At 42.8% G+C, this 22,076-nt stretch overlaps 1 protein-coding gene across 1 annotated transcript in view; it reads right to left on the reverse strand.

Moving 5' to 3' along the window:
• Nucleotides 1-22,076, reverse strand: part of LOC138673071 (amine oxidase [flavin-containing] B-like) — a 301,571-nt gene that overhangs the window by 106,087 nt on the left and 173,408 nt on the right. Inside the window, exon 2 of the mRNA XM_069761652.1 lies at nt 6,398-6,492. Within this exon, the coding sequence (XP_069617753.1) occupies nt 6,398-6,492 (95 nt within the window). The remainder of the gene's footprint in view (nt 1-6,397; nt 6,493-22,076) is intronic.

A 22,076-nucleotide genomic window follows, 5' to 3' on the forward strand; every position in this document is an offset into this window, starting at 1 on the left:
TGATGGATTTCCTAGCAAATGGTACCATGATCACTGGTGCATACTATGCTTCACTGCTGCAGAAATTGCAGGAGGCCAGTGTGGGAGGCCATCAAAACCAAGAGACATGGCAATCTTTCAAAAGGTGTCCGCCTTCTGCAAGACAATGCATCAGTTCAAAACTCAAAAGAAATCTAAAATGCAGCTCAACAAGGTAGTGAAAGAACCTTTTCTTTATTCACTAGAAAATGTGCTCAATAGAGCATAAAAACTTCAGCGTAAGCAGTGACTAAAATGCGATATATGTCATCCACATGAGAATATCTTTCCTATTCTTATGCATATCCATGCAAGGCGATGTCAAGTGCCCATTATGTTGTCAGCATGAAGCGAGAACTGATGGAGGTTTTCCAACCAGTCAGTGAAAATCGGACAGCACATTCAAGCACGTGGATGGTATCCGTAGGCCATTCATTATTTTTTTCACTGACCCATTCATTTGAACTGGCAAACTCTTTTGACAAAATGGACCAGAACCGGGTAGTTTTTTTTTTTTTTACATGGACCATTTGTCAGCAAAAAAGAAAAATTGACTGTGAACAGCCACAAAGAAGCATAATGTGTCAGTTTGTTGTCACTGAAAAACAATGACAGCACACGAAGGAGAATTACTGAAATGTGAACAAGACCTTATTGTTAGAAATGAAGAAACCAATCTCTGGGGAATCAACTTTGAGTCAGATTAGCTGAAGTTATCTTCATGAATTCAAGAATTTTGCAAATCCGTTCATGAGGATTGGAAAAAAAATGCCAGTGTAATTTCACACACTTCTGAAGCATCAGTGAGCAAGGTAATGACGTTTTGCGCTGCCATGGTCGCAGCATCAATTTATGCTTTTACATTGTAGAAATAGGAGGTCATGCCACATTGGAATAAAAAAAGGCCTAATTTGATTGTGGTTACCGCTGCAGTGATGAACTACATTGAAATGTGAGTTTTAGTCTCAGTCTGTGAATAATAATCCAAAGATTCAAATGACAAATATGGAGGTGCTAGACCTACATAGTCAGCACCATTGTGAATTGATTGATCTGTGAAATACTGCAGGAAGGCTAGGTTCACACTAGCGTTAGGGCTGCATACTTCTTACCTTCCGATCTGCATACATCCGCATCCGTCCTGCGTACCTATCTTTAACATTGTGTACACAGGGACTATGCAGCTAAAGTATTTTGTGATCAAGGGGGTAAATTTAATAAGACTGGAGTTCTTTACACCAGTGTTGATTCAGGGTCCACTAGAGTAAAGGTACCGTCAAATTTAGCGACGCTGCAGCGATCTAGACAACGATGCCGATTGCTGCAGCATCGCTGTGTGGTCGCTGGAGAGCTGTCACACAGACAGCTCTCCAGCGACCAACAATGCCGAAGTCCCCAGGTAACCAGGGTAAACATCGGGTTACTAAGCGCAGGGCCGCGCTTAGTAACCCGATGTTTACCCCTGTTACCAGTGTAAATGTAAAAAAACCCAAACACTACATACTCACATTCCGGTGTCTGTCGCATCCCCGGCGTCCGCTTCCCTGCACTGTGTAAGCGCCGGCCGTAAAGCACAGCGGTGATGTCACCGATGTGTTCTGCTTTACGGCCGGCACTGATACAGTGCAGGGAAGCAGAAGGCCAGGGGACGCGACAGACACCTGCAATGTAAGTATGTAGTGTTTTTTTTTTTTTACATTTACACTGGTAACCAGGGTAAATATCGGGTTACTAAGCACGGCCCTGCGCTTAGTAACCCGATATTTACCCTGGTTACCAGTGAAGACATCGCTGAATCGGCGTCACACACGCCGATTCAGCGATGTCTGCGGGAGATCCAGCGACGAAATAAAGTTCTGGCCTTTCTGCTCCGACCAACGATGTCACAGCAGGATCCATATCGCTGCTGCGTGTCAAACACAACGATATCGCTATCCAGGACGCTGCAACGTCACGGATCGCTAGCAATATCGTTGTTAAGTTGTTCAGTGTGAAGGTACCTTAAGATTCAATTAATTTATGAAGACAAAAAGGTACATATCTCTTAATTTGGCACAACTTTCAGCTGCCTGTGTGCCAGAAATGTACTCAAGTCATAGAGTGGATTAAATTTCTGCTATAACTCAAGTCGATTTTGTGAAATAAGTTAGAGTGAATTTTTTTAGCAGTATCTGGCCATACCCTTTTAAGGAAAAGCTCTGACTACTTAATAAATAACGGAGGATCTGGTGTAAAAACACCTCCAGATGCAAAATTGTAACACCAATTTTCTGGCAAAAAAATGGCTTTGGAAACTAGCCACATAGTGCTTTATTGTGATGATTTGGGGCTTGTGAGGCTATACACATGGTCAAAAGTGTTTGTACCCCTTGTTTAATAACAGAAAAACCCACAATGGTCTCAGAAATAACTTGAATCTGACAAAAGTAATAATAAATCAAAAATCTATGAAAATGAGCAAATTAAAATCAGACATTGCTTTTCAAACATGCTTCCACAGAATTTAAAAAAAATAAAACTCATGAAATATATTTTCTTGCACAACCTTTTGAGGCAATCACTGCAATCAAACAATTTCTGTAACTGTCAATGAGACTTCTGCACCCCTCGACAGGTATTTTGGCCCACTCCTCAAGAGCAAACTGCTCCAGTTGTCTCGTGTTTGAAGGTTGCCTTTTCCAGACAGCATGTTTCAGCTCTTTCCAAAGATGCTCAATAGGATTTAGGTCAGGGCTCATAGAAGGCCACTTTAGAATAGTCCAATAGTTTCCTCTTAGCCATTCTTGGGTGTTTTTAGCTGTGTGTTTTAGATCATTATCTTATTGCAAGACCCATGACCTGCGACTGAGACCTAGCTTTCTGACACTGCACAGCATATTTCTCTCTAGAATCCCTTGATAGTCTTGAGATTTCATTCTACCCTGCACAGATTCTATACACTCTGCGCCAGATGCAGCAAAGCAGGTCCGGGGCTTCCCATCTTCTTACAATGACGTCTTCTTCTTGTATTCACGCTGCGGCTCCGGCGCAGGCGTACTTTGTCTGCCCTGTTGAGGGCAGATCAAATTACTGCAGTGCGCAGGAGCTGGGCCTCTCTGACCTTTCCTGGCACCTGCGCACTGCAGTACTTTGCTCTGCCCTCAACAGGGCAGACAAAGTACGCCTGCGCTGGAACCGCAGCATGAATACAAGAAGACGACGTCATCGTAAGAAGATGGGAGGCCCCAGACCGCTACACTCATCGGACCAGAACCGGACCGGGACCGCCCCTGGATGAGTATAATCTAACCTCTTTTTCTAATCTTTCAGGATACATCGGGGGCTTATCTACAGCATTCCAGAATGCTGTAGATAAGCCCCTGATGCTGGTGGGCTTTGCTCACCTTTGATTTTGAGGGTGACAGGTTCCCTTTAACATGTTTGTCTATCATTTTCTTTCTAATCTCCTGAGACAAATCTTTCCTTCGCTTCCTCTGGTCCATGTTGAGTGCGATACACACCATGTCACCAAACAGCACAGTGAGTATCTGTAGCCCTATATACAGGCCACTCATTGATTCCAGGATTGTAGACACCTGTGATGCTAGCTAGTGGACACAACTTGATTTAACATGTCCCTTTTGTCATATTATTTTCAGGGATACCATCATTTCTGTCCAGTCCTATTTCATGAGTTTTATTTTATTTTTATAATAATAATAATCTTTATTTATATAGCGCCAACATATTCCGCAGTGCTTTACAGTTTAACAGTTTCAAACACAACAGTCATAAGTAACAACGTTAACAATACAATAATTAAATCAAAATAAGCCGACCCTGCTCGTGAGAGCTTACAATCTATAATGAATATTTTTTTTAATCTGTGGAAGTATGGTTGAAAAGCAATGTCTGACTTTCATTTGTTCATTTTCATAGACTTTTTATTTATTATTATTTTGTCAGAATCAAGCTATTTCTGTGACCATTGTGGGTTTTTCTGTCATTAAACGAGGGTTACCAACAATTTTGACGATGTGTGTAGAAATTTCAATTTGGGAGTTATTCATGGAGCTTGCTGGCAAATGGACGGCCTTGCTGGTATCTTTAGAATAGTATCTTTGGAATCTTTGGAATAGTAAGGTAACTTGTAATCCCACCAAATGCAGATAATTGTCCCTTCATGAGCGGAACATCTCCAATAGAGTGATTTTATAAAGTCAAGTTGTAAATGTAGTAGCTGTTATCTGTTCAACCCATGTAACTTTATTTGCAAATTGGTTTTGTTACATTAATTGTCAAAAGTTGTTTTGTACTTATGAGTAACTTGATAATTGTAGCTTGTGAAAATAGAAAGAATATCTGTGCAAATGACGCATGTGCTTCTTCTTAGAGAATGTAATAGACCAATTTGTTATCTAGTAAACATGGAAATAAATCATGGGACTTTTTGAAAGGGTTATTTAGGCCCAAGAGGTTTCCTAGTTATATTGTTCAGTCTAAAACGACAAGCCTGCAGAAGACTTGAGAACCTTCACATAGCACACAATGCATGCTGTGAGGATTCTCCAGTGTCAGTGCCATGAACAGTGGTCACATGATGGCAAGTATATTCGATGTGTACTCCCAGCCAGAATCGGACCAAACTGTTTCTGGCACACTCAATGCAAACATATTATCCGAGACCAAAATAGTCTAGTCGGATTTTTGCATATCGCATACTTGTGGTCATGTGACTGCCGCTCCCGGGGCTGACACTGGGGATTATTCACATCGTCCAGTGCGCACTTTGTGAGGGTTCACAACTCTGCTGCCACCTAGAGTGACTGCAAACTTTTTGTTTTAGAACAGACAACTCCTTTAAGGAGAAAGAAATTGGGAGTTATTTTAGTCATCTTGGAAATCACATAACACATTTTCAGAGGACTATTGGCAAAAAATGATTTCCAATTTTATTCTGACAAGGTCTTGTGTTTGCACGAGTAGTTTGTGGAATGGTTTATTGCACCAGGCTGTATTATACCAGTTGTGCTTGTTGTATAGGTTAATATTAGGTTTTGACAGTAATAAAACTGATTATTTAAAGATGTTTTGATCTTAGTAGTGATATCCTATGTTATGTTCATGTTTCTGCCTTACATAGAATTATCTTAATATGTTGCAGAAACGGCAATAAATAATTGTTGCTTGTAACAGATGCGTTACTCTAGAAATTATCCTCTTTTTTTAAAGGCTGATTCTTCAGGATGTGAAAACAAATTCTCAACCAGTTTAAGATGTTATCTATGAGGGTTATCCTTGGGTTGAAGTTAAGAAAGAACCAAGAGTTTCGTAAGGTGGAAATTAGCATTTGAAAACTAACTTCATTTCAAGACCATTTTACACTAATCTAGTAGTACAGATTATAAAAATTAGTTTGTCTTAATTTCTGTGCCATTACATTTCTATTTACTGGTTAGCGTCTTACATTTTTTACTCTACTTAAAAGGAACCTGAAAGGGGACAGCACGTATCAGATACTGGCTTTATAATTTCAGCTAGCTGAGTAATTTCAAGGAAAATCTAACATTTATAAGCTGTCCGGGAACCATATCGCTTTAGTGACTAATCCGAAAGGCTGGTCTCTGGTGAATTCTCCCTGCTCCCCTTGAGGGATATATCTCTCCATATCCACCCACCCACATAGAGAGAGACATCTGTCACTCAAGGGAAGTGGGAAGAAATTTCTGGTGACCAGTCTCTTTAACAAGTCCCTTGAATGGCATGGCCCTCGACCGCCTTTCAAATGTCGCAGCATTTCAGAGTAAATCATACCTGACTGAAATTAAAGAGTCAGTGTTTGATATGTGCTGCTCAAGGTCTAGTCAACATGTACAGTATAAGCTGTCAAGTTCCCCTTAACAACAGTTACCAGTTTCTTGAAGGTGTGGTCCAACTTATTTTTTCCTTTTATCCATTGACTTCTTGTTTATAAATTACCGAACACAGCAATACCCTAGTGGTGGTCCAGTGCCAACACTCAAATAGCTGTAACTTTAGTTGTATTTGTTATTTTTATGTACTAGAAGCCAATGGAATAAAACTAGTGATAAGCGAACGTGCTCAGATAAGGTGCTATCCAAGCATGCTCGAGTGCTGATTGAGTATTTTCAGTGTGCTCTAATATTATGTTCAAGTCCTGTGGCTGCATGCCTAGCAGCCTTTCGACTGTTCTAACAAACAGGCAGCCATGGTGACTCGATCATAGTATTAGAGCCCACCGAAGATACTCTATTAGCACTCGAGCATGCTCGGATAGCACCTTATCTGAGCACGTTCAATCATTATAAAACAGAATTCCACCGGAGAACCAATTAATACATCCATTCGCTTTGCCATTATTTATATTCAGCAAACTTACCTTTACAGTGAATGTTCGTCCTCCTACCCGGTCACGAGCTTCAAGCACAACTACACTCAGACCTGAGTCTACAAGCACTTTAGCTGCCGAGAGACCTGGGAAAGAAAAAAACATAATTCATAGACATATTTATGTGAGCGATGGGTTAATAAATAGGGTTTATTGCTATGTTTTAATGCATTTATTGCTATTTTTTGAAAATTAAACTCAGTGTGGGTAACAGGGAAACATTTGGTGAGGGGCATGAGTACAGGTGAGTACAAAAGAAGGCTGATTATGATTACACATTAAAGGGAACCTGTCACTAGATTAATGCTGTCTATACCACGGGCTGCATGAATCAGAGTCTGCTTGTACAAGTGAATCCAAGTATATTTTAGTTCTCTGAAATTCTTTGAAATTATAGTTTACCATCACTATCCCCCAAAAAACAACGTTACTTTGGTTTTAGATGCGTGAGGATAAGAAAATAACCATTTCCAGTCCTTCTGTATGAAATGTAGCTAAATAACTTATCATCAGCTTAAAATTATAGTAAACTAGATGGTGGCCCGATTCAAACACATTGGGTATTCTAGAATATGTATGTACGTATATAGCAACCACATAGTATATAGCACAGGCCACGTAGTATATAGGAGTACTACGTGGCCTGTGGTATATACCATGTGGCTGCTATATACATACATACATACATATTGTACAATAGGCCACGCAGTAAATAACACAGCCCACATAGTATATAACACAGCCCACACAGTATATAGCAGCCACGCAGTATATAGCAGCCAAGCAGTATATAACACAGCCCATGTAGTATGTAACACTGGCCACATAATATATAGCACAGCCCACGTAATATATAGCACAGCCCACATAGTATCTAACACTGCCCACGTAGTATATAGCAGCCATGTAGTATATAACGCAGCCCACGCAGTATAGAACACTGCCCACATAGTATCTAACACTGGTCACGTAGTATATAGCAGCCACGCAGTATCTAACACAGCCCACGTAGTATTTAGCAGTGTGTGCACCATATGCCTGTTAAAAAATTAATTAAAAAAATAGTTATATACTCACCCGGCAGGATCCAGCGTAGATTTAACGAACCTCTGGCGATGCGTGCGCGGCTGCTGCCATCTTACGTTCCCAGGATGTATTGCAAAATTACCCAGATCGCTTAGCGGTCTCGTGAGACCGCTAAGTCTTCTGGGTAATTTTGCAATGCATCTCTGGGACCGGAAGCTGGTGGCAGGCGTGAGCACATCGTCGTACTATGGAAGGTGAGAATAGCAGGTTTTTTGTTTTTTTTATTATTTTTAACATTAGATCTTTTTTACTATTGATGCTGCATAGGCAGCATCAATAGTAAAAACTTGGTCACACAGGGTTAATAGTGGCGGTAACAAAGTGAGTTACCCGCGACATAACGCGGTCCGTTACCGCTGGCATTAACCCTGTGTGAAGCGGTGACTGGAGGGGAGTATAGAGCGGGCACTGACTGCGGGGAGTATGGAGTAGGCGCCGGGCACTGACTGCGGGGAGTAGGGAGCGGCCTTTTTTCCACCGGACTGTAACCATCGCTGATTGATCGTGGCTGTTTTGCCTCGACCAATCAGCGACTTGGATTTCCATGACAGACAGAGTCCGCGACGAATGAATATCCATGACAAAAGGACAGACAGAAAGACGGAAGTGACCCTTAGACAATTATATAGTAGACTAGATGGTGGCCCGATTCTAACGCACCGGGTATTCTAGAATATGCATGTCCACATAGTATATTGCCCAGCCACATAGTATATTGCCCAGCCACGTAGTATATTGCCCAGCCACATAGTATATTACCCAGCCTTGTAGTATATTGCCCAGCCACGTAGTATATTGCCCAGCCACGTAGTATATTGCCCAGCCACGTAGTATATTGCACAGCCACGTAGTATATTGCCCAGCCACGTAGTATATTGCCCAGCCACATAGTATATTACCCAGCCATGTAGTATATTGCCCAGCCACGTAGTATATTGCCCAGCCACATAGTATATTGCCCAGCCACGTAGTATATTGCCCAGCCACATAGTATATTTCCCAGACACGTAATATATTGCCCAGTCACGTAGTATATTGCCCAGTCACATAGTATATTGCACAGCGACAGAGTATACAGCACAGAGCCACGTAGTATACAGACTTAAAATAAAAAATAAACATATACTCACCCTCCGTTGAAGTCCCGGCCCTGTGTGCGGTGCACGCGGCAGCTTCCAGTCCCAGGGTTGGTATGGGAGCAGGACCTGTGATGACGTCGCGGTCACATGACCATGACGTCATGGCAGGTCCTTCTCGCAGGACCTGTGATGACATCACGGTCATATGACCGTGACATCATGGCAGGTCCTTGTCGCATACCATCCTTGCCACCGGAACCTGCCACTTGCATGGAGCGGTCACCAGAGCGTCGTGAGGAGCGGGAAAGGCGCCGAAAGGTGAGTATATGATGATTTTTTTTTTTTTTTAATTATTTTTAACATTAGATCTTTTTACTATTGAGGCTGCATAGGCAGGATCAATAGTCGAAAAGTTGGTCACACAGGGTTAATAGCAGCGTTAATGGAGTACGTTACACCACAGCATAACGTGGTCCATTAGCGCTTCCATTAACCCTGTGTGAGCGCTGACTGGAGGGGAGTACGGAGCGGGCACTGACTGCGGGGAGGAAGGAGCGGCCATGTTGCCGCCGGACTGTGGCTGTCGCTGATTGGTCATGGCAATGGTTGTGGGCGTTTTGCCACGACCAATCAGCGACTTGGATTCCATGACAGACAGAGGCCGCGACCAATGAATATCCGTGACAGAAAGACAGAAGGACAGACAGAAAGACAGACAGAAAGACGGAAGTGACCCTTAGACAATTATATAGTAGATTAGAGGTGAAAAGTAAATACGTAGTATGAGCAGACCGGGCTGCAGCACTGATGTGGCTTTTTATGACGTTACCTAAATCAAATATTGTCCTTATCTGACAGAGTAATGCTTAATGCTGGCTGTCCATATCAATTTCCTGCTTTTCTGTACGACTGACCTTTCCAGCAGCCAGCTGATATCTTGCAATAATATTGTGTACAAGGAATACAACGTCCACATTTCCTATAGTTACATGATAGCAGTTATTCTGCTGTATATTCACATAAAGAATTTGGACAACTAGGTAATGCTCACGCAGGGCTTTCTTTGCGCTGTGAGAATGTGATTTTAGTAATCTGATTTATTTAGCTGTAACTGTTTTTTAATGAATAATTTTAAATGTATTTATAGTCTGATTTTATGTAGCCATGCCCCTTATGTGTTTTCAATCACAGAAGTATACCTTCAGAACATAGAAAATAGTTTTTTTTCCACCCCCATAATACTATTGCATTTAGGCATCTAGACTGTGAAACTAACAGGATAGGCTGGTAAAGCTCTAAAGTACTGATATACACCCAGAGACACAGTACATGAATAATGGCAGAGAGAAATGTAGTGAGTTAAAAATTCGAGAATACTTGCAGTGTACACACAAATAATTATCTATCACAGCTGCATAAAGATGAAAAACACTTGCTGAAAAAAATTCAAAAATAGCACTTGTTGCCAACAATATATTATGGGGTGCACCTTGTTGGATGTTGCTGGTATCTAATGCAGGGCCACCATCAGGAATTTCTGGACCCCACACAGCCAAGGAGATTTGGCTCCTACTATCCCCCTCTTTACTCTATTGGGTTCCATGTACAAGATTAATACTCAGTAAATGCTCCTGGGACGGCACAAAGTTGCAGGGCTGTGTGAGGAGGACAGGGTTGAGATACTAGTAGGTATAAATACTTTTTGGAGACCCTAGTGGCAGGACTATGTAGGATAAATGTCTAGGGAAATGGAATGTGACAGGTGTTCGAAAAAGGGCAGAGGGAATGTATAATCTGGCAAGGACTATATGGAAAGGCAGAGAAGAAAATGAGATGGCTAGGAAAGTGCCAAAGGCAAAGCTTTCTGGGAGAGATGTGGCTAGATCAGACGAAAATAGCAGTATGAGGTAACTTTGCCATAGGACCTTTGGAGGTACAGTAAGTGGAAAGGCAATTGCAATGGCTTGGAGAAGTCAAAAAATGATTGGGGCTTTGTGAAGTCATAACAGCGTAGACAAAGGATCTGTTGTAGAGGGGCAGGTACAAAATCAACTACACTTACATTAAAAATTTAAGCAGGGGTGGATTACTTAATGAACCCCAGGCTATTTAGAACGTGTGAGTCCCCTTCCAGTACAGAATTTTTAAATTATTAGCTACGCTAAGTGAATTAGTAATTTAAGCAATAACTTTAAAAAGCACTGCAAATTATACTCAGTTATAATTTTATTTATGTGTAGGTCCATTGGCACATCCATAGCTGAAATTCCAGTTTCAATCATAGAATATTTATTGCAGATAGTTTAAAAAATGCATTTCAAATATGCCATTGAAAAATACTAAGGATGTGAATATAGCCTTACAGAAGCAAGCTTACTGCAGTGACACATTAGCAGGACCAAACCTATTTATGGAATGGTAACAGAACCAAGCTTAGGCTAGTTTCACATTTGCAGTTAAGTCCGCAGCGTATCATCCGCAACCGCAACCGCATGCACAAATGCATGCAAACGTCTGGTAACGCAGCGTCTATTATCCGCATCAGCTTCAAACATGATGGTAAAAAAACGCAGCGTTTGCATGCGTTTTACATGTGTTTGTGCTTTTTATGCGCATGCGTTTGGCATTTACAGGAGGGTGTGTCTTTAATGGGCATGTCTTAATCAGTTCCTGGACATGCGCAGTCCGAAGTACGCAAGCGCATCAAATGCATGCGTATGCAAAGACATGTGTACGCATGCGTTCCCATAGGCAGTAATGCATTTTTTTGCCGCATTCCTTGCGCTAACAACCGCATGCTACATGCTGTGTTTACCGCGCCAAACTGCAGACGACGAAACAACGCATGCGTCGTGAAACGCGGCAAAACGCAACCGATCGTCCCTAATGTTAAATATAGGAAAACACAATGCATGCGGATAATTGCGGAAGAAACGCTGCGGACACAACCGCAAATGTGAAACCGGCCTTACTGCATAAGTATAGTAACACTACCAAGTTTACTAAAAAAATACACATACTAGAGCAAACATTCATACATACCCAGTATTGGAGCCAAGTTTATCACATAGAAACAGTACCTGAGACAAGGTTACCCCCTACCACCATGCTGAAATCAAAGGGATCACAAATAGACAGATATCTTAAAACTTTTGCCGCAATTGTAAAACACAGGTCTTATAAATGTCCACAATTATTTATATGAGGTGCTCATACACATGTTCATGCAATCATTGAAACGCATACAATTGTTCATCAAACATATGGAAACAGTTCTATACACATTCACCCCTCTCATGGATGCAGTCATATTCATCACACGTGAACTCACTAGTACACATATTCACCATACTCGGATACACTCATACATACATTCACCACAAATGTGGACAGGGTCGGACTGGCGGTCTGAGGCCCACCAGGGGAATGGACTCTAGGGGCCCACTCTACAGCTATATATAAATATCTGTCAGTCGTTATCCCCATTATAGTGGAGCATTGACTGTAAAACACAGGTGGCTCCTGCGCATCTACTGTGCGCCCCAATAACTGGGATGGGGATGTTAAAACAAGTTATCACAGATCCATGGGCTCCACAGGATAGGTGATCGCTTAGGTCTGACCATTAGAAACAGCACCGATCGGAAGAATGGGAATGTTTTATCCCTGACAGGACACTTATCCCCTTTTTAAAATGCAGCAGCAGTTCAGATGTCTGACCACAGCTCCATTCATTTTCTTTGGGGCTTCCAGAAAAAAACAAGAGCAGCGCTCACAGCTACAGAGTGAATTAATGGATCGGTGGTCAAGTCGGACATACCGCTCTAGTCTAATGGGGATAAAAGTTCCACATTCTGCCGACTGGGTCTCAGCAGTCAGAACCCCCACCACCACCACCAATCAATACGTTATCACTATTCCTGTGGAGAGATGATTACTTTCTTCAAAAGAAAATCCTGTAAGTGCATCTTTGATGCTGTAATCCAAGTATCCAATCTCTAATGGAAATAAAGAATCTTCTCCTAATTAATATCAGATAGAACAGATGACTGCTATATACAACACAATCAACTATACCAAGACCAATAATACCCATACAAGGGAAGAAATACCACCACACCATAACCTGACCACATAGGCACCAAATATTATTATTATTATTACTTATTTATATATCACCATTAATTTGATGGTGCTGTACATGTGAAAAGGGGTTACAAACAGGGTTATAGATATCGTTAACAGTAAACAAATTTGCAATGACAGACTGGTACAGAGAGGAGAGGGCCCTGTCCTTGCGGACTTACATTCTTCGGGATAATGGGGAAGAGACCGGAGGTCGGTGTGCTGCAGTACTGGTGGTGGTGAGGCGGCAGCTCTGGTGGTGGTCAGGCGGCCGCTTGGGTGGTTGGTTAGGTGGCAGCTGGGGTGGTTGGTGAGGCGGCAGCTTGGGTAGTTGGTGAGGCGGCAGCGCGGGTGGTTGGTGAGGCGGCAGAATGGTTATTGCAGGCTGTAGGCTTTCCTGAAGAGATGGGTTTTCACGTTCCATCTGAAGGATCCGAGGGTGATGGATAATCGGACGTGTTGAGGCGTGGAATTCCAGAGGATGTGGGATATTTGGGAGAATTCTTGGAGGCGGTTGTGTGAGGAACGAATAAGTGTGGAGGAGAGTAGGAGGTCTTGGGAGTATTGAAGATTACGTGACGGAAGATATTGGGAGATTAGTTCAGAGATATAGGGAGGGGACAGGTTGTGGATGGCTTTGCAGATCAGTGTTAGTAGTTTGAACTGGATTCGTTAGGGACTTGGGAGCCAGTGGAGGGATTTGCAGAGGGGTGAAGCAGGGAAATAGCTAAGAGAGAAGTGGATTAGCCGAGCAGCAGAGTTGAGGACAGACTGGAGTGGTGCAAGGGAGTAAGCGGGGAGGCCACAGAGGAGAGTGTTGCAGTAATCGAGGTGGGAGATGATGAGGGCATACACAAGAGATTTAGTAGATTGTGGGCTGAGAAAGGGACAGATTCTGGCAATATTTTTGAGTTGGAGGCGACAGGAGGTGGCAAGAGTTTGTACGTGCGGTTTGAAGGACAGGGCAGAATCGAGAGTTACCCCGAGGCAGCAGAATTCAGGTGCGGGAGAGAGCGTGATGCCGTTTACCATAATAGATAGATCAGGTAGGGGGGATACGCGAGATGGGGATAGGATGATGAGTTTATTTTTGTCTACATTGAGTTTTAGGAAGCGAGAGTTGAAGAAGGAGGATATGGCTGACAGACACTCTGGGATTCTGGACAGAAAAGAGGCGAAATCTGAGCCAGAGAGTTAGATCTGAGTGTCGTCCGCATATAGGTGGTACTGGAAGCCATGAGACTTTATGAGTTGTCCTAGGCCAAGGGTATAGATGGAAAAAAGTAGAGGCCCTAGGACAAAGCCTTGAGGGACTCCAACAGAGAGGGGGCGGGTGAGGAGGTAGTGTGGGAGTGGGAAACGCTAAATGTGTATCACATACAAGGAGAAATACTGCCACACCATAACTAGACTACATATTCCACCATAGTGACTGAATAATATCACATACAGGGGATAAATACCACCACATATTACCATCACATAGTGACTGAATACTACAATACTGATCATGAATACAAACTAAAACACTAACAACACTGGTATTACCACCAGTGACATTATACACAAGTACATAAGAGCTCTGTATATACTGTCAGTGTACATGTAATGAAGGGATCACTGGTGACATTATTCACTGGAGCTCTGTATATAGTGTCAGTGTACAGGTAATGCAGGGATTACCAGTGACATTAAACACATGACCTCTGTATAGTGTCACTGTACAGGTAATACTGTGATAACCAGTGATCACCAGTGACTTTACACACAGTAGCTCTGTATAATGTTGGTGTATAGGTAATACAGTGACCACCAGTGACATTAAACATAGGAGCTCTGTATACAGTATCACTGTACAGGTAATACAGTGATCACCAGTGAAATTATACACAGGAGCTCAGTATATAGAGTACAGGTAATACAGTGATCACCAGTGACATTATACACAGGAGCTTAGTATATAGTATATAGTGTGCAGGTAATACAGTGATCACAAGTGACATTATATATAGGAGCTCTGTATATAGTGTCAGTGTACAGGTAATACAGTGATCACTGGTGTCATTATACACAGGAGCTCTGTACATAGTGTATAGTGTGCAGGTAATACAGTGATCACCAGTGACATTTTACACAGGAGCTCTGTATATAGTGTATAGTGTGCAGGCAATACAATTTTCACCAGTGACATTATACACAGGAGCTCAGTGTACAGGTAAAACAGTGATCACTGGTGACATTATACACAGGAGCTCTGTATATTGTGTCAGTGTACAGGTAATACAGTGATCACCAGTGGCATTATACACAGGAACTCTGTACACAGTATATACTGTATAGTGTGCGTGTACATGTAATACACTGACTCACCGGTGACGTCTCTAGTTGAAATCCTTGTTCTTCGCTTTTCTTCCTCAGCCAGCACAGACTACCATCAATTCTTCTAGCCAGGACTCATCTCTCCAAAAAATAACACACAGTCATCAATTGCTGATCGCTTCCAGAACACTTTCCCCACTTTTTCCCTGATTTCTACACTATGTCAGATGAAGAAAAAAAATGACGCCCTGCACAGTAACAGGATCGCCATTTTGTTCCCTCCATGAAATACAGTATAATAAAAAAATAAATTATATTACAGTAGTAATAATGTCCCTAATTAGACCCTAAAGAGATTATGCTCCCCACTTGTCACCATAAGCTAATATAGCATGTTCCTCATTCTGGCCCCCAAACAGTAATTATGTCCCTCATCCTGGCCCCCTTTATTTAATAATCTCTCCTAGCCTGGTCCCCTTTATTTTATCATATGCCCCAGCCTGGCCCCCTATGTCCCTTGTGTAGCCTGGCCCCCAGATATCCATCCTGCCCCCCAGCTATCTATGCTGGCCCCCATATGTAACTTGGTCTCCACCATATATCTCTCCTGGACCCACATATATCCATCCTGGCCCATTGTCCGGGCCTCCCATCCATCCTCGCTCCCCCCATATGTCCATCCTGATCCCACTTATTTATGCATCCTGGCTCCCTCATTTAGCCATCCTTGCCCCCATATATAACTATCCTGTCTCCTACATATATAACTATCCTGGCTCCCCATATATAACTGTTATGACCTGGTGGTCAGGACAATAATGGACCTGGTGGTTAAGAGCACACGGAATGACCTGATAGTTACTGATAATAAGGACGAGCTCTGGGACGTGGGAACTCTGCTGACCGCAATCCCTAAACCTATCAAACACACTAGAAATAGCCGTGGATTGCGCCTAACGCTCCCTATGCAACTCAGCACAGCGTAAGAAACTAGCTAGCCCTGAAGATAGAAAAATAAAGCCTACCTTGCCTCAGAGAAATTCCCCAAAGGAAAAGGCAGCCCCCCACATATAATGACTGTGAGTAAGGATGAAAATACAAACACAGAGATGAAATAGATTTAGCAAAGTGAGGCCCGACTTACTGAACAGACCGAGGATAGGAAAGGTTACTTTGCGGTCAGCACAAAAACCTACAAAAAGACCACGCAGAGTGCGCAAAAAGACCCTCCGCACCGACTCACGGTGCGGAGGCGCTCCCTCTGCGTCCCAGAGCTTCCAGCAAGCAAGACAACAAATTAAATAGCAAGCTGGACAGAAAAATAGCAAACCAAAGAAATACAAGCTGGAACTTGGCTTCTGATGGGAAGACAGGTCACAAGAACGATCCAGGAGTGAACTAGACCAATACTGGAACATTGACAGGTGGCATGGAGCAAAGATCTAAGTGGAGTTAAATAGAGCAGCAGCTAACGAATTAACCTCGTCACCTGTGAAATTCAGAAACACCCACCAGAGGAAGTCCATGGACAGAAGCAGCCGAAGTACCATTCATGACCACAGGAGGGAGCCCGACAACAGAATTCACAACATACAACCATCCTGGCTGCCCCATATATAGGCATCCTGGCTTCCCAATATTTATATGCATCCTGGCCCCCATATATATCCATCCTGACTCCCCAATATATATCCATCCTGGCTTGCCATATATATCCATCCTGGCCCCACCATATATGCATCCTGAACCCCCATATATATGCACCCTGGTCCCCCATATATATGCATCCTGGTCCCTTGTCCTGCCCCCATAAATCCATCCTGCCCCCATATATATCTTGGCTCTACCATATATCAATCCTGCCGCCCCCCTTATATCCATCCTGGTCATTTTTTCTGCCCCCATATATCCATTCTGCCACCCCCTTTATATCCACCTTGGTCCTTTTATCCTGCTCCCCATATATCCATCCTGGTCCTTTTTTCTGCCCCCATATATCCATCCTGCCGCCCCCTTATATCCATCTTGGTCTTTATTTCCTGCTCCCCATATATCTATCCTGCTGCCTCACTTATAGCCATCCTGGTCCTTTATTCCTGCCCCCATATATCCATCCTACCACCCCCACTTATATCCATCCTGGTCCTTTTTTCCTGCCCCTATATATCCATCCTGCCACCCCCTTTTTATGCATCCTAGTCCTTTTTTCCTTTCCCCCCAATATATCCATGCATTCCTGCCGCCCCCTTATATCCATCCTTGTTCTTTTTTCCTGCTCCCCCTATATTCATCATTGCACATTATCCTGGTTTCATGGAGAGACAGACAGAGAGAAAGACAGAAGATTCCTCTTACCTTCCTGCGCTCCCAGCGTCGGGCGGCATTCTCCTTCTCCTCTCTGCAGGTTGGCATGCACATAGTAAAATGGCCGCCAACCTAGCAGAGGCCAGGGGCTGATGTGCAACTGTCGCATGTGGCGCATGACACTAACGTCATATGCCGGTGACGACAGGCGCACACTTGACAGCTACTATCAGGACGTGCAACGCCGCGGTTCAGGTAATGACCACTGCATGCACGCGCCCCTGCACTTTCTCTGTGTGCGCTTTTAAAGGGCCCGTGGCCCTAAAATCCGCAGCCTTTTTTTCTTCTTCTCCTCTCCTGCCTCCAGAGACAAGGGCCCACCGGGGATTTCCCCGATACCCCGCCAGGCCAGTCCGACCCTGCATGTGGATACGCTCGCATACATGTACACAACACACAAGGAAGCACTCAAGCACACTAAAACAAAGCACATACACTGGACACAGTCATACAAGTACATTTGTAATACCACATACATGGACATACTCATACACACATTTTAAGCACACTATGCTTTCATACACATGTTCACCACATACATGGATGCAGTTTACTACCTAGTCTTCAAAACAAACGCACCAGAGAGTCTGAACATACATACAAAAAATTATATATATATATACTGTATTTATATATATATATACATAATTGCAGATATTTATGACCTTGTTGGTGAGGCCAGGAGCCTGCCTAAGCATGAGGCAGGTGATATAATAGATATAATAGATATAATATACAATATATCGAAAGAAAATCACGGAGTAAATCAAGTTTACATAGCCAATAAAATTAAATCTAAATTTTATTCGTTCAAAAAATAGCACCAATACATAACAAATAAACCAAAAATACAGAAATATAATATACTAGCTGAAGAGCCCGGCGTTGCCTGGGCATAGTAAATATCTGTGGTTAGTTATAGCACGTCACTTCTCTTATTTTCCCATCACGCCTCTCATTTTCCCAATCACATCTTTAATTTTCCCCCTCACATCTCTCATTTTCTCCCTCACACCTCTCATTTTCTCCCTCACTCCTCTCATTCCCCACTAACACGTCATTTCGACCTCACAGCTGTCATTTTCCGATCACTACACTATTTTCCCTCACTCCTCTCATTTTGCACTCACACCTTTTCATTTTCACCTCACACCTCTCATTTTCACCTCAGTATATACATGTTTGTCATCTCCCTTATATATAGTATACACCTGTATGTCATCTCCTGTATATAGTATATACCTGTATGTCATCTCCCCTGTATATAGTATATACCTGCTGTGTGTCATCTCCCCTGTATATAGTATATACCTGTATGTCATCTCCTCCTATATATAGTATATACCTGTATGTCATCTCCTCCTATATATAGTATATACCTGTATGTCATCTCCTTCTATATATAGCATATACCTGTATGTCATCTCCTCCTGTATATAGTATATACCTGTGTGTCATCTCCCCTGCATATAGTATATATCTGTGTGTCATCTCCTCCTGTATATAGTATATACCTGTATGTCATCTTCTATATATAGCATATACCTGTATGTCATCTCCCTCTGTATATAGTATATACCTGTAGGTAATCTGCTCCTGTATATAGTATATACCTGTGTGTCATCTCCTCCTGTATATAGTATATACCTGTATGTCATCTCCTCCTGTATATAGTATGTACCTGTATGTCATCTCCTCCTCTATATAGTATATACCTGTGTGTCATCTCTCCTGTATATAGTATATATCTGTGTGTCATCTCCCCTGTATATAGTATATACCTGTGTGATCTCCTGTATTAGACCTCGTTAACACGTTATTTGCTCAGTATTTTTACCTCAGTATTTGTAAGATAAATTGGCAGCCTGATAAATCCCCAGCCAACAGGAAGCCCTCCCCCTGGCAGTATATATTAGCTCACACATACACATAATAGACAGGTCATGTGACTGACAGCTGCCATATTTCCTATATGGTACATTTGTTGCTCTTGCAGTTTGTCTGCTTATTAATCAGATTTTTATTTTTGAAGGCTAATACCAGACTTGTGTGTGTTTTAGGGCGAGTTTCGTTTGTCAAGTTGTGTTGAGTTGTGTGTGGCGACATGCATGTAGCGACTTTTGTGAGCTGAGTTTTGTGTGGCAACATGCGTGTAGCAACTTTTTGTGTGTCGAGTTGCATGTGACAGGTTAGTGTAGCAAGTTGTGTGCAGCAAGTTTTGCGCATGGCGAGTTTTGCGCGTGGTGAGTTTTATATCTGGTGCCTTTTGAGTATGTGCAAGTTTTGTGTGAGGCAACTTTTGCATGTGTTGCAAATTTTGTGCATGTGGCAATTTTTCCACGTGTGCAAGTTTTGCGTGTGGTGAGTTTTCCATGTGGCGAGTTTTGCACGTGGCGAGTTTTGAGCGGCGACTTTTGTGTTTCGACTTTTATGTGGCGAGGTTGGTGTATGTGTGGTGAAATGTGTGCTGAGGGTGGTCTATGTGTTCAAGCACGTGGTAGTGTGTGGCGCATTTTGTGTGTGTGTTCATATCCCCGTGTGTGGTGAGTATCCCATGTCGGGGCCCCACCTTAGCAACTGATCGGTATATACTCTTTTGCGCCATCGCTCTCATTCTTTAAGTCCCCCTTGTTCACATCTGGCAGCTGTCAATTTGCCTCCAACACTTTTCCTTTCACTTTTCCCCATTAGGGGAAAAATAGTTTGGTGAATTGGAAAGCGCGGGGTTAAAATTTCACCTCACAACGTAGCCTATGATGCTCTCAGGGTCCAGTCGTGTGACTGTGCAAAATTTTGTTTCTGTAGCTGCGACGCCTCAAACACTTTTCCTTTCACTTTTTTCCCCATTATGTAGATAGGGGCAAAATAGTTTGGTGAATTGGAAAGCGCGGGGTTAAAATTTCACCTCACAACGTAGCCTATGATGCTCTCAGGGTCCAGACGTGTGACTGTGCAAAATTTTGTTTCTGTAGCTGCGACGCCTCCAACACTTTTCCTTTCACTTTTTTCCCCATTATGTAGATAGGGGCAAAATTGTTTGGTGAATTGGAATGCGCGGGGTTAAAATTTCACATCACAACATAGCCTATGACGCTCTCGGGGTCCAGACGTGTGACTGTGCAAAATTTTGTGGCTGTAGCTGCGACGGTGCAGATGCCAATCCCGGACATACACACATACACACATACACACACATTCAGCTTTATATAGTAGATGTTTTTTTTTAGAATCAATAGGTGATTAAATCCACAGGTGTGAAAAACTGAGGCCGAAGGAAGGTCAGGACACATGCATATGTGGGGTGTAGCAAGCAAGTATATAGTAAGTTACCATGGACTGCAGTGTATCGTATCCATACAGCTGGATGTACTCGTACTGACTGCCATGACATATAGTACAACAATCATTGCTGCTTTCCCCAACTTCAGTATGTAAAAGCGTATTTAATAATTACCCATGGTGATGATAATTCCTGCATTAACCTCGGCCACGTACCCTGACGCGCGTTTTGCGTTTAAAATACCGCTTCCTCAGGGCCCCCTGGGTATTTTCACAATGCATCACTGGGAACGGAAGCTGCCGAGAGCATTGTGAGGAGCGGGAAAGCTGCGGAGGTGACGGAAGGTGATAATAGCATGATTTTTTTTCCTTTTATTATTTTTAACATTATATCTTTTACTATTGATGCTGCATAGCCAGCATCAATAGTAAAAAGTTGGTCCGGGACACACTGGCGCTGACTGGAGGGGAGTAGGGAGGGGCCAACTTGCAACCAGACTAAGCCTGTCGCTGATTTCCATGGGATTTCCGTCTGGTCAGCACCGTTATACTGATTAAAATGACACCTTGGTTGATGAAATCCATCTTGTGGTTGTTGTCTAATCTTTATTTTCAATTTTGACTTAATGATATGCTCGTGCTCCGCTTCGATTAGCTGTTCACACTGATGGCTGCTGACAGTTCATTGATCCCTCAATGACCTGCCCCCTAGTTTACATAGTGAATATTATATGTACATACTGAAAATAAAAAACCCTTCTGCAGGCCAGCGCCAGCAATGACACCTGAGCTTCAGCATAATCACATGTGTACTGTGTATATAATTAATATGTTTCAGGTTATTCTGATATTCCAAAACAAAAAAAATCCATTTGAAAATGGCACCCGCCAAGCCTGCGCAGTAGAAGGTTATTGGTTAGAGGTTATCCGATAGCTGCTACAGCGCAAGCAGCACCACCTTGCTCCTCCAAGATGGCGCCTCCAATGCCTGAGCAATAGCAACTATTGGCAATCGCTGATAGCTGCAATTGCGCAGGCACCAGCGGTGCCATCTTGGAGGAGGACTTCTTTTTTCCTTAGTAAGATGGCACCGCCGGTGCCTGTGCAATAGCAGCTATCAGATCACTGATAGCTGCTACTGCACAGATGCGGGGGGCACCATTTTAAAGTGGATTTTTTTGGCGGGTAACATCATGATAACATCAAGCATATTAATTATATACACATTAAATATGTGATAATGCAGGTGCCACGGCTGCAGAAGGTTTTTTTTCTATATGTATATGTAATATTCATTACGTAAACTCAGGGACAGGTCACTGAGGGAACGGATTTATACCTAATCAGAGCACCACATGAAGACCTCCCACAGGCCGCCCCGGAGCACGAGCAAATCATTAACTCAAAACTGAAGATAA

Source organism: Ranitomeya imitator, chromosome 3, assembly GCF_032444005.1.
Source record: "Ranitomeya imitator isolate aRanImi1 chromosome 3, aRanImi1.pri, whole genome shotgun sequence".
NCBI lineage: Eukaryota > Metazoa > Chordata > Amphibia > Anura > Dendrobatidae > Ranitomeya > Ranitomeya imitator.